Raw genomic sequence first — 22,771 nt, 5'->3', positions numbered from 1 at the left:
TGGGCTATAAAAAGCCCCCATGATTTCAGTAAGTGATGACGTAGTGATGGATCAGAGGGCTGTGGGAAGGATCAAAGGGTGTAAGGAACATGACAAAAATAGAGCATTTCTCATTTCTTCTCTCTCTATGATTCCAACCTTCTTTTTTCTGGCATTTGCCTAACAAAACAGTCTAGAAGGGGCAAAGCACAATGTAGATCATACTCTCCACTAACTGTTGTGAAATACTTCTTTGCAAGAGCTGAAAATTACCTGTATCATGATAAGCTCCAAGGCTTTATAGATATAATGCCAGTAATCCATTCACCATAGCTTCATTGCAGTAAAACACCACCTATCCAAAGAAAACACGGTAAAGAGGTGGAAAGAAGGGACAACAAAAAGGGAAAACTTATTATTTAAATGGTGGTGGATAAATAAGAGTCATTTTTGTAAGGTCTAATTCAATAGTAGAGAGTGAAAATGTTCAGGAGAGAGACCAACTTTCTTCCACCAACCAAAAGAAAACAAGAGGAAGGAGGAAGAATGGATGCTATTACACACTTTAAGTTAAGCAGGAGAGTTAGAGAGAAACAAGATCTTTAGCCCCATTAGCACAGAAGACAGACCAAACTGTTCTTCAGCTTGTTCCACACCACTTGATTCATTGATCCTTCTGCTGTTGCAGTGGTAGAGCAGAAATATAGGAAATATTTGCAAGACAAACCACATCAATCTCCTTTGGTTTGCATTTCAAGATAAATCAGATTTGTCACAGGCAGCACAGTCTCCTGAACCTGTTGATTAAGCTTTGGGATGTTTCAAGCACAGGCCAGAAGATGTGTAGAAGTTAGCAGAGGGCAGAAAACACCCAGGGACACTTAAAAAATCAGGGTAGGATGCAGGCTCCCTTCAACCATTGGAGCAGGGCAGGTGCAAGGCAGAGAGTCTCTGCCATTATTCCTGTCTTCTTGAGATGTTCACCTATTGACTTTGCTAGCAAGCCATAGCTCAAAGTCTCACTGAAGGATGGTGCATGTCTGAAGACCACAGGGTTTGGAAAATAAAGCCAGAGTAGCCTGGAGATTTTTTGGCCCCCATAATACAAACACGAATTCCATTTGCACCATTTCAAACAACCTCCCCACCCTGTCCCCACCCCCTCCCCAATTATGACACTCCCTGCAGCTCCTGTCATATCATTTTACTTGTCTGGGAGTTTTTCCCTCGAGGTTTCCCTCTCTTTTTTCTCTTACTGCCTCACTGCCATGAGCCCTAGCAGCCCCCCTCATCAGACATTGTTTTCTCCCAAGTTATTCATGTTCTCTTCTCTCAGAAGACTCTGCAGTCCCATCTAATAAGTCCCATTTTTATCCTGTGGTGATACCTGGTTATGCTGGGAGTCTCCACCAAATCTGCTGCTCCAAGTGATGTACAACATCTCCCAAGGGTTCCATGAATGTCTTTTTGCACCGTAATGTGTGTTTTGCTTTCTCACTCAATTTTCTGTCACTCTCTGTCTGGGCTACAAGCAGAGTTTGAGGGCCCTGGCACCCAAGAGGAATCAGATGAGCCAGGACTTTGTCCATCCTTCAAATCACTGCATCACAACATGGTTGCAGCTAACTCCTTCACAGCTGGCCGCATCTGGTTTGGTAAGTGGGGAGCATCCCATGGGAACTGGACATGCATTTTTACCCTCTCATCTGGACCTGAGGAAGGTTAGGGTTGGTACCAAAGAGGACTGACACAAATCTAGTCTGGGAAAATACCAAAAGCAACATCTTCTTTGAGTTCAGGTAAAGTCACTGCTCCTGACATCTGCAGGCACCACGTGATGAGGGCGGAGATGGAACAGGAATCACAGCTGACCTGGTGACCAAGACACTTCACCTGTATTGGCAGTGGTGTGTGAAGCATCATCCCAGCAACAAACTTCCCTCAACAACAGCAGCAGAAACAGAAAGAGTGGTTAGAGCAAACCTCTTAGAACCCTTGTTCCTCAAGTATTTTTTTAAATAGAAGCTATAATCAGGCCCAGAGGAAATGGACCACAAATAGCAAACTTTGTTCAGACCAGGAAAATAGAATTTATAATTAAAGATGGCCATCTTGTTGACATATATGATTTATTTTAACTGTGAGGTGAGCACATGGTCAACTTCTAATCTTTTGCAAGTTATTAAAAGCAGCCAGTTCTCTTCCTGGCTGTTTTGTTGGGGTTTTTGGGTTTTATTTAGTGTAATTTCTAAAAAAGCAACTGGGCTAACGTCAGCTCAAGATAAAGATGCTTATACTGGCAGAGATGTCTTGGAGGATCTCAGTAACTGGGAATTTTTCTTTCTGTTCATACACTCCTGCTTGTCTCCATGGCAGCCCCACCAACCCAGCTTGTTACCCTCTCCCATGGAAGAGTGGGAATTCTGTGACAGTTAGAAAGGAGGCAGAGGGCCCAGGCTTGACTCTGTGTGACCAGAGCTGACCTGTGGCTTTTTTTTCCCAAGTGGGATTTGCTGGTTGCCACATCCTGCTGCCTCAGTATGGAGGCATGTAGGATTTGTGCATGGCAGATACCAGCAGGCATTCTCGCAGGACTGGTGTTTGTAAGCAGTTTTTGTGGCAAGATCCTACAAGTTTGGAGGGTGTGGTGTCCTTCCTCGTATCCTCAGGTTTTTTCACGGGGTATGCTTGGGTTCATTGTTGCTGTCAGATAAGCCAGTTTCCCTGTGTCAATACCACTGAGGGTTAGCTCACCCAAGGGCACCCTTTCCCACAAAACCAGCTTGTTCGCTCCAATCTGGGTGTAGTTCTGTGGTTTCCTTCAGGGCCTGCATCAGGTTTGGTTGCTTCTGCTCCACACAGTCCTCCACACTATTCCACAGCAGATTTGGATGCTGTCCCCACAATATTCAAGGTATTCTCCAAGAAAGCTAGCAGTGAAACAAATTCAGGGCTGTAGGGGAACCATCCGGAGCCAGATATATCTGAGTGCTACACAAAGGGAAATAGTCAACTTGCTCTAGAGAAGGGACAGGTCTCTATGGATCCAGCCAGGGATCACTCTCTGGGAGAGATAAAACTGGAGAAGCATCAGCACTCAGGTGTCACTGGGTATCAACCATTGGTTGACCCAAGTTTCTGCAGCCCACGCTGCAGAGATAGACATCTAGCAACAGCAGCACCTGTGTGAATAATTTCTTCTCCTTCCATGTAAGTCTGAAATTCATCATCCGGAGACTTCCTATCCTTTCTGTGACAGGCCATTTTCCTTTAGTTAGCCATGCACCACCTGGACAATGCAACTGGCCCCACATCTCTGAGCAGCACGAATGCAGCCATTCTCCAGACTTGGCTGCTGTGACATGGAGTTGGTCATCAGGCTGCCCTGGTGTGACTACAGAAGGGGTGACAATATCTCCTGGGTGACATCCCTCTGTCAGTCCCAGCAAAATAAGACAGCATGAGGGGAGGTGCAACTTGGGTGAGAGACAGACATCAACACATCAGTGTCGAGCTGATGCCAAACCAAATAGCACCACCATTGTCATGAGGCATGATGCCACAAGATACAGCTATAGTGGACTCCTACTTGGGGCTGGCACAGGATCACTGGGGCTTTCAGACCACATGCTCACTCATTGATACTGTGCTTTGTGTTTTTTGGACCACCTGTGTTCTATATAAGTGCTATTCTGAAGTCCTCAATAAAGTTTTGGATCTGTGGTTCATAAGCAAACTCCTCCAGATATGCTTCTGTTGCCAAAATAATTCAATGAGAAATAGTTCTCCTACTAATTTTTAAACCATTTGGCCATTAAAAAATATGGAAAATAAAGAGAAGTTCAGAGGACACACACATTTTAAAACAGTTACAGAGGTATGTATCCACATGCCTGTGGGAGCCTGGGAATACATAAGACTGCAAAGGAATGAATTCATGGACTGGTCTATGGGGAGTATTTTTTTTCCCTGTGACTTCAAACTTCTCTCGGAGCTCACAGAGTTTTAGTCAGCTGGCATGCAAGAGAGGTATGACTTCCCTGAGTAAACTCTTCCTCGACTTGCCCTGGAAAAGCTGCTGGGAGAGTCTGTGAGACAGAAGGCTGCAAGCAGAGGTGAATCCTGCTCCTCCTCCTCCTCCTCCTCCAGCCACAGAGCAGGTATGTGGAGATGCAGGCAAACCTGGGAGCATGTTGGAAAGTTGAGCTTTTGACTGCAGGAGAGATGGGGGCTCTGGCAACTTAGAGCTGCAGCTTTTTGAAAGTAACACGGACGAGGAAGGTACTGTGTAAATGAAAATACACATATACAGCTATACATGTTCACTATCATACATGATATAATTAAGAACAGGTGTCACTATTGTTTACTTCTTTCCCATGATAGACACATTACTTTTAAATTGACTATCCTTATTACATTCTTATTGCAGTAACACATGCAAAATGTACTCATTGCAACATTTAACAAACCACATCTTTCACATCTTTAGACATTTTCATCTTGAATCTCACAGTATGGTGCAGGTCTGAAGTGACCTTGTCAGATCTGGTGTGCTAAAGAGAACGAACACTAACCTCTGGCAGAGGAGCCAGTATATGTTTAGCAGAACCCACAAAGCTGTTTGGCACGTGATGTTAAAGGACATGGGTTTTATCTGATTTTAAACAGATCCAGGAAACATGGACAGGATTGATGCTGTCCAGTAGAAGGGAGTCAGAACACTCCTTTTTCTTTGGTTCACCCAAATTCTTTGTCCATAATGGCAGTGGAAAGAGGGGAAAACACACAACGCTGAAGGCAAAACTCTCCTCCAGGCAGGAAGTGACTCAGTTCAGATATTCTTCATGCATCCAGGGAAGGAGATTTGCAGTGATCCCTGGGAGGTTTGCTTAGGTCACCGGCACTTGCAGAAGCTCTCTGGCAGGGTAACCCAGGCAGGGCTGTGCCTTGGCTGGTGAGCCCAACCCTCAGTTTGGTCCTGAGACACCCACTGTGGAGCTGGCCAAACTCTCTCAGAGGTTTGCACTGCTGTAAACTATCATGCAGAGTTTGCACCTCTGCCCTGGTACCAGGGCATGTCTAAACAGAAAGAGACAAAACAGGACATCTGCAGGTACCCCATTGGTTTGCACAAGTGCATTGCTTCTGAAATAAAAGAGAGCTTCACATCCAAGGAAAAGAAAGAAAAATACATCCCACTGCCATTTCTGGAAGGCATTTACATTATTTCCCATTCAAGCATTAAATTGAATTTATCCTTTCCCCCAAGGGTGCGTTTGGTCATCCCGCTGCTGGGCCAGAGAGACACAACTGAGCTGTTGGGAAACCAAACATATGTGTTGTCCCTACTGGGAAGCTTCCCTCCCAAATACCCTTTTCCTGTGCATCCCATTCCGCATGGATGTGGAGTTTTGGGTTTGCGACTAGCTCAGTGCCCCTGATTCACTCCATCCCCTGGGAATCTGCAAGCTGACAGCTGTGGGACAGGCAGGGATGACTTCAGAGACAAGCACGTGTCTGCAAAGCCTGCAGAGGGGATCTTTTTTGTGGAATTTACTGAGTGTTTCATGTGTCAATACGAGAGGAGCGTAATTACCAGCTGAGAAACTGCAGGAAATAAGCCAAGACTGAATGGACGAAATGGAAAATAAAGAGAAGCTCAGAGGACACACACATTTTAAAACAATTACGGAGGTATGCATTCACACGCTTGTGGGAGCCTGGGAATACATAAGGGATCGTGACTGCAAAGGAATGAATTCATGGACTGGTCTATGGGGAGTATTTTTTTTCCCTGTGACTTCAAACTTCTCTCGGAGCTCACAGAGTTTTAGTCAGCTGGCATGCAAGAGAGGTACGACTTCCCTGAGTAAACTCTTCCTCGACTTGCCCGGGAAAAGCTGCTGGGAGAGTCTGTGAGACAGAAGGCTGCAAGCAGAGGTGAATCCCGCTCCTCCTCCTCCTCCTCCAGCCACAGAGCAGGTATGTGGAGATGCAGGCAAACCTGGGAGCATGCTGGAAAGTTGAGCTTTTGACTGCAGGAGAGATGGGGGCTCTGGCAACTTAGAGCTGCAGCTTTTTGAAAGTAACACGGACGAGGAAGGTACTGTATAAATAAAATATACTGTGTTTATGGATAGGCTGAGGAACTGGCTGAACACACTGTGTAGATGGCTCTATCCACACAGCTGTATATTTAACCCATCAGGGACTTGCACTGCAGAGAGTGAGATTCCTTATGTTAAGGAGGCGCCGATTAGTTTTCAACAATGCAGTTGTCATAAGCCAGGTTTTTGTTATTATTTTCTGTGCTTGCAGTAGTGAAAGATGGGGACATGTCTGGGTATTTTTACTTCTTTACAGGACTTTAATCTGTTTGTGGAATTGCTGCATTATAGAGCTCTGAACCAGGAGTGCTGCAGCGATCAGCCTTGTACACTGATTAAATGCCACTCTGCCAGCTCCCTGACAAGGAATCTTAGCACAGCCTTGGGCAAATCTCACAGCCCCGGGTAAAATGGGCAAAATGCTGTTTGGCTCCTCTGCTCTCCTTACTATCAGCACTGTCATTGAGCTCTCCCTGTTGGAGCACGAGGTGTGAGATGGCAGCATTACTGTGCTACTCTTAAGATCCCGACAGCTTGAATGTCACCTTGGGTGAACAATGACTTACTGAGAGGGTTTTGCTGCATCTGGATTGTTACCACAGGAATTAACACTTAGACAGTATTTGGAACTGGTAAAGTTTTAGAAAATCCTTATTTATATAAAAGTCACAGATGCATTTATGAAGCCAAACCCTGGCGCATTTTGCCAAAAGTATTTTTGATGAAAGTGAAAATATGTTTCCTTAAATAGAATCAAAAGTTAGGTTTTCCACAACAGAAGAAATTTCTTTATGGGTTTTTTTTTACTAAGATGCAATCATTTAAACTTTAAAATCAATTTATTACTCTAAAATGCTGAAATCCTTTAATTTTTCAGTAAAAGAAATTCAAAACAAGTAATCCCTTTTTAAAGCAGATATTTCCATTTCAGCGATTGTATCGGTACTTTACCTTTTACTAATATAATGATGGATGGATTCAAGGGGGGGTATCAGTATCATGCAATCAGATCTATCAGAAGTAACTCCCCTCACCTCATTTTTCTTTCTGCTGGATCACATAAATTGAATAGACCTTTCCCCAGATATTGATTCCACTGTCAAAGAAAACAAATTGCTGAATTAAAAGCTTGTTTTTTCTCTCCTTTTGCTGCACTAAAATAACATGAGAAATTACTGTGGTTTAGTTCCTGAACTTGAGTTTTCCCGGAAGCTGCGTTTCCAGGGCGATAGTTTGTTTTCAGGGTCAGATACTTTAATCTGCAAATCACTTTCTCATGATAAAAGTGTTTTCATTTTCCCATCTCCTACTGTCCCTTCTTCACCCAGCCCCTCGGTCAGCAAGTCTCCAGCCTGGTGAATTTCATGCAATTGCCGCTTTATTTTTTTTTTTTCTTTCCTGTAGAGAGGAGTAGAAAAAAAAAAAAAAAAAGGTGAATAAAATAGGAAATCTGGCAAAACCCTGTGTATCCAATTAATTTAAAATGTTAATTTCTGGTGGAGAAGTTCTGTTGGCTAAACACCTCATATAGGTGCGAGTAGAGAGAGGACAGAGTGAGAAACAACAAAGGCAACAGCTTCAAAAGACAGGAGAAAAGCCATGCTGGGGTTAGAGGAGATGTAGGAGTCCTTATTTCGGTATGCAGACTTGACTTGGCTGTGATTTTAAAGTCCTGAGCAGCAGAATCAGTGCATGCCCTTCCCTCCTGGTTTGGCATTTGTTTCTGTCCAGGCTCTTCTTCACAGTTCACCTGGCACAACTGTTTGGTCACTTGGTAAAACAGCCTGAGGAACTGAGCTGGGTTTTTAAAATGCCCAACCAACAAAATCTCTGCTATTTTTATCCCCGTAAATCCAAACTTCCCAAAGTGCTCTGAACATCCGTTGTAGGAAATGCAAAGCTGCAGTCATCCTGGTCACTTGTTGCTCTTCATTACAGGCATGATATTAGTAGTCCATCCCTAAATTAAATCAAAATCTCCTATTTTTAAAAATATATCTTTTTTTCTCATGGAGGCCTCAAATGCTTGAGGTTTGTCTTGCAAAAGTGTCTGTGCATTGCAAGTGCTATTGCACACTGCTGACAGGGCAAACTCCAAACATAGAGCATCTGAAAGGAATTTAAACCTCTGGACACCACAGAAGTCTCCAGCTTCAGCATAAGTTCCCTGCTCATCCCAAGGGGGTTGCAGATAGAGAGCTTGAGTCCAGGAAGAATGCCAAAATCAGCAATGCAGCCAGCTCTGGACAAGGGAAGCTCAAGACACGACGTGCTTGAGAGAAGATGGTCAAAACGAGTCTGGCACTAGCCCAGTCAAGGGGAGCCTGTCTGGGGTTTTGATAATCTCACTGGCGGAGCTTAATGTGGATTTTTCTGTCCATTGCACCTAATCATGCCTTCCTCTGTTGTCTTTGCATGGCATTTCATGGCTGGACCAGCAACCTGGTCTGCAGGAAGGTGTCCCTAACAGGGCAGAGGGGTTGGAGCCAGAGGATCTTTAAGGGCCCTTCCAACCCAAAGCATTCTGTGATTCTGTGATTCTGTGACTTTGCCTCTCATTTCAGAGTGCATTGCAAAGCAAATGAGATGCTAAGAGCCCAGATCTTTGGCATATTATTTCAACTCCAGGAAAATTGTGCTGCAACAGTTCAGGCTAGTGGCTCTGGGAAAAGCAACAGGAAAACCTGTGCAAAGGTGGGTTTTCCAGCAGCAGTGCTTAGCAGAAGGAAGGGAGGAAACCAGCAATTAGACAGGTGCTTCAGCCCTAGAGGGCAGCACAAAGTAATAAATACAAACCTGAACTCACAAACCATCTGAAATCATGTTCTGCATGACAGAAGACTGTCTGTCAGGGTGGTGTCCTGTTGTGCCTAATACCCTCAACTTAATTTGTTGGATCTAAACAGAAACCATTTCCATTTGAGAGCTCTTTCTACGTGATGCCAGACACACTGCCCAGCATGAGCATCTGGACTTCATTGGGTGGCCTGGATGTCATGTAGGCAGAATCTGGAACCACACAAACTACACAAATGCCTTGCATCTTCCTTTTGCCACCAGGCTCAAAGGAATGCAGAGCTACACAGGTAAGTCACAAGTGTAGTAGGCTCAGAGATCTTAATTTATTGCACTGCTTGTGGCCATCTCCATATTAGATGACGATCTGGTGCCAGCTTTTACATGTGTTGACCTCTGTGCTCTGTTTGAAATCTAACCATAATTGCTTTTGCCTTCAGAACCATGAAACTGAACATCATCTTCTGGCTGGCAGTGGTGAACACAGGAACCTTCAACTATCATCCCACGGAGGGGACACCCTGTGAAACGGTAAGGGGGGATTCCTCCTCAGCCCTTTGGGATCTGCAGTGGGGCTGGGACACCCCCATTGCAGGCACTGTGCAAACAGCCATGGTCTCTGAAAAAGGAAATCCTGCAGGACCAGACTTTCTGTGGTGGCAGAGGTGGGTTAGGGGATGGGTAGCAGGCACCTCTCAGGCTATGTCCTTTTTGTAGTGACAGCACATAAGAGGGGTGGAGGAGGGGTGAGGTGGGAAGAAGGATCATTATGTTTGGGTTTTTTCTAAAGGGGAGCTGGTTAAAAGAAATTTGACCTGATTTCCCTAAGACCATAGAGGGATTCTGGGACTGAGACAGAGAAAAGACTTAGACCTAAAATCAACTCCTTTCTATCAGGCCTAAGTTCTTTGTGCTCTAAATAAAGAATCTTCTGTGAAACACCTCCATACCAGCCCTTTTGTAATAGCAGGGAGACTGACCTCCTCTGCCCTGACACAGCATTGCTGCCAGGGAAGTTGCACCTGACTTCTGCTGGAGGAAAAAGAAGTGACAAAGCCTCTTGCTTCAGTACAAAATTTTCTCCTTGGATTTTTGCAAGCACCTGGCACAGTATTATAAATGTTATTTAGACCTGAACTTTCTCCCTTCCCTATCAAGGTATTTCTGACTGTAACAGGCTTTTAAAAATACCTTTTTTCCCCCTGAATATTGAAGCTGCTTAGCACAAATCTTCAAGAATTTCCAAAATAGGAAAAAAAACCCTATTTACTAGCTGTACACAACTCCCTTATGGGACCCAATGCATTCCTACCCACCTGCTGTGTTGCTGCACTTCCTGAATTCCAAAGAAATTAAAACCTAGTTTATAGAGAGCAATCTTGGGAATCTACTTGACTGAGTAGCTCAGTTCATTGGCTGGAGAGGGAAGTCTGATGAAGCTTGGGTCCCATGTATCACAGTAAAGTGAAGGCTGGGCAAGACACACAATAACCCAAGCACACTTGTCCCATTCCAGTTTTTGGAAGGGTCACAGACCCGGCTGACTGCTGTGAAGTAAACATGTGCTTGTTTCCAGCACTCCAGCATAAACTGGTTTCATCAACCCAGTGGCCCCAGGCTCTAAGCAGTTAACTTAGATAAATTTAGCTCCGACAGAAAGCTGCAGTCAAAGGCTGGGATGCTCATCTCGAATAAATGAACAGCTCAGCATTGCAGATGTCAATGCTGATCATCTTCCTTTGCTGGATGTTTGCTCCAACAAAGGATGCACATAAATCCAAACACCATTTAAAGAAAAAAGGAGCTACTGGATTAACTGCTGGATTCATTGAAATCCTGAATTACTATTTTTCATCACAGCCTCACTGTTTCACAAGGCACTTTCCCTGTGGCGACACCTTCAGAACAGCAAGGGCTCAGAATTTAATACTTTCATCCCAAGTCTCCTATAAAAGGCATGAGTCAGAAACTTGTGCCTGTCTCTGACTCACCACTAGTACTCCTGTCATTGAACAAGAACTCTAGAGGAGGTTTTAGGAAGTCAGCAATCCCTACCAGACCCTTGACACAGGTGTGAGCTGCACTGATTACACAAGTTATGGCATATCTACTTTGCAAAACGAGGCACAGCTTAAATGTCAGGAGGTTCTTCCTAACTCATGATGCCTTCCAAGGTCAGGCAAGGCTTCAATTAGAGCATGTTCTGCCTCCCAAAGTAAGATGTTTCTGCTAATTCATGAATAGCTTTGAAATAATTTTCAGAAGAGAAGGGATTTTAGGAAATTCTGTCTTACCTTGGATTGAGGTGGTGCAAGAACATGTGCACGACCAGGTATCACAGGTCAGCTGATGTGGGGTGCCTGCGCAAACTGCTGAGGTTTGATCTGAGACTCCACCTGGGCAGCTCTTCTGGGAATGGCCATGGACACCACACAAGTGCAGGTCAGTGCCAAGTGCCTGCAGCCCAAATTCTTTGGTTCCAATGTTCAGGAGTTGACAAAGGAGAACGCGAGTGGAGGCTTGGATCCAGCTGCTTTTTTTGTAGGGCTCTCATGAACATGGATGACAGCTTCCTCCCAGTGCTGAGCAGTGAAGAACTGAAACAAGAATCCAAATGATGCTTAGCTTTTGAGATGTTGGATTTTTTTTTTTGCCAGCACACAAGTGGGACCAGATCCTGAAGGGACCAAAAGCTCCTCACCCTGCAGTACTTCTTGACAATGGACTTGAAATAAACTGATGGCAACACTGGCAAAAAAGATGAAGTCAGAACCAATTGGGCTAAGAGGCGGAAGGAGGGGAGATACACCAAAGACATGCTCCATCCCACTGAGATGTGCAATATCTTTTCTTCCTATTCCTGATGAGGATGTAATTCATGCAGTTTGAGCCCCAGCAGGGTAAAGAAGGTGCAGAAGATAAGAAATATGGTGAGGATCAAAATTGTGAAAAGAATGATAGTTTTAAAAGAAATATGAGTGGGGAACTATTACAGGAGCAAGGGGCAGGCAGTGGGAAGTATAGATTTTATCTGCCCCTTTTAGCCCTGGGACAGTTCCATGGATGCAGATTAAAGACCAAATCCTGCAAGATACATGGTGATCTGGGACTGACCTCTCAAGCATTGACTTCCATGAAAACCAGCTGGCTGGCATTGACAGGAGTTGGATCAGAACTTTGCTAAGATACTTTCTCCCAGAAGGAGTGAAGGGGGTTCTACATTTGTCAAGATTTGGCTCAAAGTGTCTGAAGAAACCTGGCATCTGCCTTAGGCTGCAAAGAATCTGCTGCTTTTTCACTCTGGATTTTTTTATCCTTCTGGCTTCTGCCTCTTCCACAAACCAAATAAAAAAATCTTCGTTCTCATACCTTGGAGCTAAGCCCAAATCTAGGCATATTTTAGCTCAAAATGAGCAATTATACGATGGCTTTGTAGGAAAGAAATAATGTTAGGCAGAGGCCAGAAAATTTTCTTTTTTTCTCTCTAATATTTTTAGCTTGAGGAGATTTAAGTGAATTGGAGGGGGGTAAAAAGGGTTTCAGGTTTTTGTAGTCAATTTACTTGGGATCTTTGGGAAAGATGTATTATAGGAAGGTTTGTGGAGCAGTCTGACTAGAGTTCAGATATCTAGAGTTCAGATCAGCACTTGTACTTCTCTGACACATTTTTGTGTCGTCTTCAAAATTTAGATTATGCAAAAGAGATTCACAAAAGACTGATTAGTGCCACACTTCTCCAAAAGCAGACGTGCCACTTCATTCACCTCAAAGTTCATATGAAACAGATAGGGTTTAATTGGTTTTAATTTTAATCTTTCTTTAATATCTGAAAATCTTTGTATCATGTAATCTGGATCCTGCTTCTCCACAAAAATTAAGATTCAACATACTTTTTTCTTTATTTCTTTCCTTTCTGATCTTTCTACAAATACTATATGGCCCAGACATCCAAACACATTCATGACAAGAGTTTTCCTCCAGTAAATTAGATGCCACCTAAGCCTATCACTTTCCACTTCTTCACACTGCTCTATGTTCTCGTTATTAACAAAATACAGCTTGATATTTATGCAAGGATGCTCATGTTCATGTTCTCAATCTTCCTTATGAACACACACTCCAAATTTGGCCTGGACACAAACTCAATCTTAGCTGCTATTAAACAGACTTGCTTCTGGAAGATGGATTTGATTTTGACATTTGTTTTTTTTCCCTCTATCTTCTGCTGTGAATTGGCCTGAAAAAGTATGACCCTCACAGCACCTCACAGCTTTTTTCTCTCTCAAGTGCTGGCTTTACAGAATTTGTCTTTTCCGTGTTGTGTCATGTGAGTGTTGTCAGAGTGCTTTCACAAGGCGCTCTCCCCGTGCAAGAAGAAGGGAACTGTTACCTTAGCAAAAGGATAGACATGGATAGTAAAAGCGGGAAGAGAAATCAGAAATATTTCAGCCATTGAATGGCCCATTTTGGATAAAGGTGCATTACTAAACTAAGCCATGGCTAAAGGAAAACATGGTTGAATATCTGAGGGTGTGACTATGAAGGAGAGACAGGCTTTACAATGTAGGATATGTTTTTCCACCTCCTGCTTTGGGACCCACACTCCCAACAGCATGAAGCTTTTTCAAGTACAGCTTGCACTTGCAAGGTGAGTTCAAAAAATCTAATACAGAGATGAAAGTGAGAAAATTAAACATCAGAAGATAAATGAAGAAATGGTGCTTGACTGCAATGGAAAAGGGGCAAAACTCCTTCACTTGGGACTATTAAAAAGAGTCCAGGAGAAAGGTACAAAAAGGAGAGCATTCAGTAGATATCAAACACAGATAAAACTCTACTGTTGTAAGTCAGTGATGCCTTTAAAATGAAAAGAGTGTCGTTAGCTGCAGAGAGGTGTTAGGATTGTTGCTCTTGCTGTCTGACTGCTCAGATAAAGTGGTGGGATCAGTGTTTCAGGAGGAGGTTCTGCCTAGATCTTGAATGTTATTTTCCTTATATAGATTGTGCAAAAATATTTTTAATTTGCCATATGACAACCCCTTTTCTCTCCTTTTCTGGCAGGCAAATTCACAGGCATTTTGCCACAACAAAGACCTCCACCAAATCCCTCATGAGCTCCATCTGAATGTAAACAAAATAGATCTGTCTGGAAACCTGATTCAAAGCATCCCTGAAATACCATTATCATTCTACACTTCCCTCCAGTATCTGGATTTAAGCTTCAACCAGATAAGCTTCATCACGTCTGGAGTGTTTGCACACATGACGAGTTTGCTGGAAATAAATTTAGCCAATAATCATTTACATGAGCTTGCTCAGAACGGGACAGAGGGGATTGGACTTTTGCCCAAGGTGGAAATAATGGACTTATCCCACAACAATCTCTACAGTGGGATGGCTGAGTATTTCATTAATCAAGCTCCAACACTGCAATATCTTTCCTTGGCAGACAACAGTATTGTAATGATATCACACAAGATGTTTCAGGGATCTCCCAGTCTTGTGGAAATAGATCTTCAGAGAAATATCATCATGGAAATAGAAGAAGGTGCTTTCGAGACTCTAGCCAACCTTTCCAAACTCAATCTCTCCACAAATTCAATCACTTGCATCTCTGATTTCAACCTCAGGCAGTTGGAGGTACTTGACCTTAGCAGGAATAGCATTGAGACCTTCAGCATCACAAAGTCAAATGATGAATACAGTTTAAGATGTCTGGATCTTAGTGAAAACAAATTGCTTCACTTCCCAGTCTTCCCTCAGGTAAATAAACTGGTAACTCTGAATTTATCAAATAATTTAATCCAGCTCACTGCTGAATCCCCTTATAATAAAATGGACTACATGGATAATGAATGGCTAGATGCTTCTTTTTATCTTCTTGATCAGAAGCGAAGTAAAAACACAAGTTCTCTTTATTTATCCCAGCTTGTATATTTAGACTTAAGTTATAATAAAATCAAATCCATTCCAGATGGGTTCTTTGAGTCAATGTTGTCCCTTCACACCCTTAATCTCAGCAGAAACTGTCTTCAGGCATTTGCAGTAAGTTATGACAGTGCATTGGTCTCCCTAACTGTCCTTGACTTGAGCTACAATGCTTTGCAGAACCTTCTCCTCGATGCTGGTGCTTTGCCAAATTTGAGGGAGTTTCATGTTCAAAACAACAACCTTCAGACCCTGCAATTTGACATCTTTTCCAGTCTTCCTAGCCTGAGACTTCTTAACCTACAGAGCAATAACATCAGCCTTTGCCACATGTACTCAGGATTAGCTAAGCAAAGACTGGCTGGAGAGGACAGTGGTTGTGTGTCGTTTGTCAACTCTCCTGCTCTCCAGTACTTGTACCTCGCTGACAACATGCTGAACATCCTACCAGCACGCACCTTCCACAAGACTCCACTGCTTGTCTTGGATCTCTCCATGAACCCTGGACTGAAAATAGAACTTAAAGCACTAGCAGGACTAGAAAAGTCTCTGGAATACTTGCATTTACATGGCAATAGTCTGATAGATTTAAATATTGACTTGCCTTGTTTTAGTCACCTTAAACTTTTAAACCTCTCTGAAAATCAGCTGAACTGGCTGCCTAAGTGGAGTAGCGACACCCCACTGGAAGTTCTAGACCTACGGAACAACAGGTTCAGTACATTACAGGACAGCAATATTTTAGTATTAGAAAATTCACTGAAAAACTTGTATATCTCTGGGAACCCACTCAACTGCTGTGGAAACACCTGGCTTTTATCAATGATCCAGAACAAAAATGTCCAGATTCCCAACGTGGAGCACTTAACGTGTCAGTACATTCGGAGCTTCGGGTATTGGGAAGAAATGCACATTGAGGATATTAAACCAGAAGACTGTGAAAAAGAGGATCTGAAGAAAATCAACATCCTCATTATATTAACATCTGTATTAGTTTTATCTGTGATCATCATTGGTGTGGGTTCATTTTTTTGCTTCCGAAGGCAAAACTTTAGCCACCAGTTTAAAGCATAGGAACACAAAACACCCTTAAAACTGAAGAAATCAGGTGCTACCCTGACACTGTGTAGAAATGAAGGATAAAATTTTCATCTTTGAGTGTTAATTGTGGATTTTACGATGGTTTTGAAGTGTCCCTGAACTGCACCACTGTACTGGTCTGGGTTGCAGGAGCCGGAAGGAGGATTTGATCTGTTTTGCACTTGCTTCATTCACATGCAGATCTGCTTAAAAGATTATGCAGTGTTAGAAGAGGCCTCTGTAAAATTCTGCTGTTGTTTTGAGGGATGTGTAATTTAAACCAGCTCAAAAGAAAAAGGCCTGTAAAGTCTCGAGACCTGAGACTTTTCTCTAAGCTCAGATGATGCCATCAGCCAATTAGGAAATCCCTTCTCAAAGTTATGTGCCTCCACAAGATGTTTCAGTTTGGTCTGAGCTTTGCTTTTACCTAGCTGGTTAGCTCCTAACCCTTCTTAAACTGAAATCATACAAAGATGTGCAAGAGTGGGTCAAAACACAATCTTCACTCAGTGAAGTTGGTTGCAAATTACCCTCAAGTTCCAAAACAATGAGAATTTAGATAAAACAAACCAAACCAAACCCAAATGGAAATTATAAGTAGCATCCATTGTGCGCCTGCCTACCATTTAGACAGCTGACAAGGGAAACCAAAGACCATGTGGAAGGAACCTCTTTGGATGTCTCACTTTTCTTGTTAGGATGTTGCTCCAGTCACTGGGGCAAGACATGAGAGGCAGATGAGGTCAATTAGTTCTGGCACTTAGTACCCACGAGGGATGTAAAAGAAATCTCAAGCATGAAGCAAGTGCCGATATGTTACCCAGATCTGCTCAGAAGGCCACGGGTTCACAGTTAAACTAAAAGAGAAGAAATTTGTGTCTCTCATGTGCAATACATATTTAACTGGGTATAATGTGAAGAAATTAATCTCTGGGGTGAATACTTTGCAAAAGAAAAACCTAGGAGAATGAATTTCAAACAGCTAGAATTGGACTGAAATGCTTAAGTTTCTAAGGAAAACTGTGGGAAATTCACGGCCTGCAGTTGCATTTCAATATAGGAGAATAATATATCTATTTTTAAAGGTCATGGAAGGTTAGACTGCAAAAACACACCATTGTCAAATGATACACGGGGAACCTAGTCCTGTGCCATTATTCAGATCAGATGTTCACTGTGTCACTCTAAAAGGACATTATAGTCTAGAGGACGGGCAGTAAGAAAAGTTATCTAGATCCTCATTCTGTGATGGGTTTAACACAGCTAACATGCTACGTTGCTAAAAGTCGACACAGACATGTATTTTGTTCCCTACCCTGACAGAAAATTCACCCTTTTGAAGTGTAGCAAAGCTCACCAACAGTGGGAGCTTGACCTGCTAATGGGGTGCAATGGCTTCAAAAGTAACTACATCAGGTCTTCTGTTAATGCCACTAACTGTACCTTAAGGCATATAACAGAAATGAAGGTCAAACCAAAACCTGTCCAGGTAAATAACTCAGAGTCAAATTGCTGCTTCATTTCTGTTTATTCAAGCTAGTGAATATAAAAATTAACACACTACAAAAAGGGGTATAATTCTATTTTTAAAGCAGCTATGTAAGAAACTGGCTGGTGGATTTCACTGTGGAATTTTGTATAATAAAAACATATTTGAATTTTGTAAAAAGCAGAGGGTTGTGAATATATTAAATCACCAGTTTGAACTGCTCCACAGATGAAAAGAAAAGCCTTCCTATTTTTTGCTATGGTGTTCAGACTCCACCTTTGACCTTCACCTTCTGGTCCTTAAGAAGGGACAGCTGTTCCATATCTTAGAGAGCAGCCAATGGAGACCCAGAAGATCTGCTGAAGATGTAGGCAAAAATTCGGAATAGGTTTTTCAGAGAACCTGTGGATAATCCATCCCTGGAAGTGTCTAATGCCAGGCTGGATGGTGCTTTGATCAACCTGGTCTAGTGGAAGGTGTCCCTGACCACGGCAATGGGATTGGAACTAGATGGTCTTTCAAATCCTTTCCAACTCAAACCATTCAGTGATTCTGTGGTTCTACGAATTTGCACAAACCCTCAGCACCAACGGGGTCTGATCTAACATCTACAAAAGTCCACGCTTGAGCCCATCATTGGCTCAAACCTTTATTCAAGTAGGGAAATCAAGTCGAGTCTTTAGTCTCTAGTCTAGTAGATTGCACAGGCAGCAATCCCAGGAACTAGCTGGAAGTCGTTGATGTTGCTGTGCTTTTCCCTTGGTGTGAAGGCAAGCTGAGCTGTGTGCCCAGACACTGTTTAATCTGCCACACACCAAGTTTATGGCTGTTGTGTCAAGCAGGACAATCTCCTTCTCAGAGCCAGTTTTAACTTGACTAGTATGGCTGGAATTAAACTTGATGACAGAGTCAAACCCGATTAATTAATAGTTTTCACACTGCTTTTGTTCGGCTCTCCCAAAAGGAAGTGCTTGTTATTATTAAACATATGGGAATAATTAGATTTCCATTGACTTCCCCAGGAGCAAAAACAGTTTTCTCAAGAATAAGCCTCAGGAATAAAATGCAGCATGGCTTGTTTGGATTTTTCTGTTAGCAGTATAATCAACCAAGAAGTGACCTGACCCTGATCCAACCAATTCTATTATTCTGGATGGGGTGAGGAGCAAGAGGGGAAAAAAACCATGAATAAAATAGCAGAAAGGAAAACCAGGGAGAAATGTGAGCCCTGCATGATATAATGCATCAAAACAGGGGGTATGTAGCTGACAGCCCCAGCTCTTGTCTCTCCTGACTGTTACTGTCTTCAAGAGGCCCAAATGCCAAATGATGATCCTGCATCAAATGTAGACATTATTCACACATTACACATCTTCCCACCAGTGAGCTCCATTTTCCAAATAGGAAGGTGGTTTAATAAAGAAGAAAATTACCCTTGTCCCAGCTGACACCAGGACAGTAGGCACGATACAGGCTGTTTTGACTGGAATATTGCAAGCCAGAATTTACCCTCATTTACTGCTTTTTCATAAAGTTATTGCAACAGACTTGAACCTGGTCTTGAACATTTACAGGAATGGGGCAACCTGTTCCAGCGTTTCACCACCCTCTGAGTAAAGAATTTCCACACAACATCTAATCTAAACGTGCCTGGTATCAGGTAGATATAAGTACTGGAAACATCAGGAATGCTAGAAAAACTGGAAACAGAGACAGACCTTAAATGCTCAGCAAGTCATGACTCATGTTAGCCATCCATGGAAAAGAAGTGTCAGTTTCCAGAAGCTTTGGCTTTTTCTCCAAAGTACCCTTTTTTTACTTGCAAAGTAGTCTGTACCCTAAGAGAGTAGCAGGCCCTCTAGCCACAGACTTCCCTGCAGGGACTCTGCTGGGCCCTAAACTAACCCCAGTAGGTAAGTATCTAACACAGTAAGTGCCTCCTCGTATTTTGGGAGCCCAAAGCATTTGCTTTCCCATTCTATCTAATCCCCATGTCATTCAGCACCCTCCTACTTTCCTGGGGAGAAAGATCTGACACAACAACTCGGATTCCCCCCATCTCCCTGAGAAAGAAAACCAGGCAAGGTATCCTCCAGCCATATTATTTTCCATAAACAATTACCTATTCTGTTTGTGCACACATGTGCAAAGGCACAGACACACAAGGCTGGTTTAAGAAATAGATAATTTCAGGATTAGCTTTGCTTGACCTAAATTAGAACAGGCTGTGCTAAATGATCATCTGTAATAACAAACAGCCTGTGGCGCTGCTGCTTGTGGATTCCTATTTCATGCCTGTCCATGAGAAACATTTTGATCAAGATTTTCAAAAGTGATCACTGATTCATTTCAGATGGCTAAATTTGCAGCCTGCGTCTTGCCAACCCTGAAACAAGTTACATTTTCCAGAAAACTGGGTCCATTTTCTCTCAAAACTAAGGCTCTGTGGTATGTCTTATACAAGACCCAGGAAAAAAAGATTGCCCAGATGTAGGTATATCGTTATTTCACTTAGAGCTTTCTAATGATAGCTTCTGCTCTGCCAGAGTTGTTTGGAGCACCTGAAGAGCTGAAAAACAGCAATGTCAATACCTCCTCTGCCTTGTAGTCTGCCCTCAGAAGGACCATATTAACCCAAGTTAAATATACCCTCACTCTCACTCCCATCCTCAGCTACTGTGGGTAAACTTGAGTGAAAAAAGGAAAAACAGACATAAGAAAAGAACAAAATTTAAATGTAGCATCTTCAGCTTCCTGCCAATTTTGCAGCTATGCAGCCAGAAAAGATTTTGGTCCCATGGGTCCAAATAGATTTCATCAAAAAAAAAAGAGGAATGAGGAATGAGAGGAGTTTAGAGCCATCAAAGTGCTCAGAGTGAGTGATGGAAAAAGGAGAAAACAAAGTGTTGGAGCAATTCCCTCTGAGAAGTGAAGAAATGAAAGTGCTTTAGAGGAACAGGAGGTGGTAGGTACTTACCCACCTCTCCCCAAGAGTTTAGAGAAGATCAGTGAAGCTTCACCCAATCTCTTGTAGAGGAAAGGTGAGAAGAGTGCCTAGGAGACAGATAATGGAACAGAAATGAAGGGTGATAGAAGAAGTGTAAGGTGGGAGGGAAATGGATAGAGAACAGAGTTTTAGTACAATTCATGTCTTCATGAAGGGGAATGGAGAAGTGTAAATGGAAACTGAAGAGCATCAAATAGAGAGGGACAGGAAAAGCTCTGCAAAAAGGTGGTCAGAGACGAGCTGTGCCAAGCAGGAAGAGACACAGGTACCTTGGTTAGACCACAAGTGTGTGAAGAATGAAAACAGAGGAGCACATCAGTTCATGCAGGGTGGAAACAGAAGTGTAAAGCTATCAGGGAAATGGGATGAAGCTGAAATGGAAGGAAAAAGAGACAGAAGACTTTTCTGAGGAGGGTCTGTCACTGTGCAACACTCTTTCATAAGGAAAGACATTTGGAGGCTGATGCAACATGATACTAATGAAAATTTTGGCAAAAAATGAGGGAACAGTCTTGCAACACTGGGAGAGTCGCTTTTCTCCCAAGCTATTGTTCATGGCAGTTCTGCTGCATTGCAGAGCCAAGTCAGCTCCACAGATTTCCTCCTCCTGTCCATGGCTAACAGTCATAGCATCAAAAACACGTTTGGGACACTTTATTGCAGCCTTTCAGTACTTAGAAACATCAAAAAAAGAGAGAATATTTTTAAATTGGCTTTTTAAACAGGACATGGAGGAATAATTTTAAACTAAAAGAGGGGAGATTTAGATTAGGCATGAGGAAGAAATTCTTTACAGTGAAGGGGGGGTGATGGGTGGTACAAGTTGCCAAGAAGCTGTAGATGCCCCATCCATGAAAGCCAGATTGGACAGGACTTTGAGCAATCTGATCGTAGTGGGTGGCATCCCTGCCTCTGTCAGTGGGATTGGAACTAGATGATCTTTAAAATCTATTCCAGCCCAAAGCATCCTGTAACTCTATGATTTTCCAGTTTATAAGCAGTATACTTTTTTGAAGAAACATTCTGGGAAGTGACTACAGAGGAGATTCCTCTCTGCTGTTCCTAACTCTCCAGAAAATGGAGGGGAGAAGGGAGTCCAGGGTGCCGGAGACAAGACCAGAGAAGGACAGGACTCCATTTTCAGGAAGGAAACCCAACAAAGAGAAGAAAGTCAGGAATAGACAACAGGGTAAGAAGTATGGCATGAGGTGAGCAGAAAAGGAGAAAGAATAGCTTGGATTCCAGGATTTTGGAATAAGAATCACAGAATCACAGAATGGTTCAGACTGAAAGCAACCTCTGCAGATCATCTTGTCCAAGAGCCCTGAGCTAGAGCAGGTTCACCTAGAATATTTCCAGAGGAGACTGGATGGGCAGTTACAAGGAAGTTACAGCATCATCTCCTCCCAGGAGGATTCAGTTGAAGGACAAGATGCAACTGCTGCAAGCTGCAATTGCAGAAGAGCCTATTAAACATAAGAAAAAAATTCCTAATAATGAGAGAGGCTGAACTCTGGAAAATACTTGTTGGCTTTCAAAACTCCTCGGGTAAAGCCCTGAACAACAAATTCTGACAGCGAAATTGGCCCTGCTTTTATCAGGCAGCTGGACTGGGTTTTCCAGAGGCTCCTTCCAATTTGAATTATTCTCCAAACCTTTGCAAACAGATATGGGTCATGCACTTTTAGATGAGGAACAGACAGTAGAGAAACTTAGGAGCAACAGAGCTGCAAGCAGTATTTGTTCCCTCTGTTGATGCAGTGAAAGGGATTTGACAGTAGAAGTGTCCTGAGAGATGGCAAAAGTGGTTGATGATGTCACCTGTGAGCAGAGCTGGTCAGATTATTGAAGCCTGAGTTCACATAATCTTTCTTTTTTTCTTCTTTTTTTTTTTTTATTTCAGTTTTTTTTTTAGCTAAAAATTAAAATTAGTATTTTCAAAATTTTCCATGAAAGTTCTGAAAACCTTGAGGTTGGGAAATATGTCCTTTTTAAGGCCAGATCTCAATTTTGAATTCAGATATTCCTACTGCAGCATGCACATTCTTATAGAATGAAATAATCATTGCAACATTGTTTGTTTTTACTATATTTGTTCAAGAGTAGATAAGGAAATGTTTCTATCAGCTAATCCTAAATAACATCCCTCCCTGCTATCACTAAAACAAAACAAAGCAAAATAAAACAGAACAAAGAAAAAAAGAATATTATGCTGTTTAAACTGCATACATTTTTTCATATTTTTACACTACAATAAGTGCTGGGACACAGGAAGAGCATAAAATAAAATAATGGTAGTAAACTTATGACATTCCAGAAGAAAGCTATCAGGCAAGATTTTAGTTTAAAAACGTTTTTTATAATAAAACTTCCTTCCATCAT

At 42.5% G+C, this 22,771-nt stretch overlaps 1 protein-coding gene and 1 long non-coding RNA gene across 8 annotated transcripts in view; one reads left to right on the top strand and one right to left on the bottom strand.

The window, feature by feature from the left end:
- The first annotated feature begins 3,962 nt into the window (after positions 1–3,962).
- On the top strand, positions 3,963–17,562 carry LOC132323323 (transforming growth factor beta activator LRRC32-like). 5 transcript variants are annotated; one of them, XM_059838392.1, is made up of 4 exons: positions 5,834–5,964; positions 8,996–9,175; positions 9,326–9,416; positions 13,947–17,562. In XM_059838392.1, the coding sequence occupies exons 2-4, from the start codon at positions 9,081–9,083 to the stop codon at positions 15,885–15,887; spliced, it is 2,127 nt and encodes a 708-aa protein (XP_059694375.1). In that variant the 5' UTR covers positions 5,834–5,964; positions 8,996–9,080; the 3' UTR covers positions 15,888–17,562. The 5 variants fall into 5 exon arrangements, with proteins under 5 accessions (XP_059694379.1, XP_059694377.1, XP_059694375.1 ...); XM_059838393.1 differs by having other exon boundaries at positions 5,962–6,085; XM_059838396.1 differs by lacking the exons at positions 5,834–5,964; positions 8,996–9,175 and adding an exon at positions 3,963–4,139.
- LOC132323327 (uncharacterized) overlaps positions 4,301–22,771 on the bottom strand; it is a 32,978-nt gene continuing 14,507 nt past the window's right edge. For 2 of the 3 annotated variants that reach the window (XR_009485316.1, XR_009485315.1), the window contains 2 exons: positions 11,180–11,482; positions 6,928–7,487 (listed from right to left, as the gene is read on the bottom strand). This is a non-coding gene — a long non-coding RNA (uncharacterized LOC132323327). Of the gene's footprint in view, positions 7,488–11,179; positions 11,483–22,771 lie in introns of all 3 variants that reach the window. The other variant, XR_009485317.1, reaches the window with a different exon arrangement.

Source organism: Haemorhous mexicanus, chromosome 2 (genome assembly GCF_027477595.1).
Source record: "Haemorhous mexicanus isolate bHaeMex1 chromosome 2, bHaeMex1.pri, whole genome shotgun sequence".
NCBI lineage: Eukaryota > Metazoa > Chordata > Aves > Passeriformes > Fringillidae > Haemorhous > Haemorhous mexicanus.
This window is presented reverse-complemented; position numbering and strand designations above follow the sequence as displayed.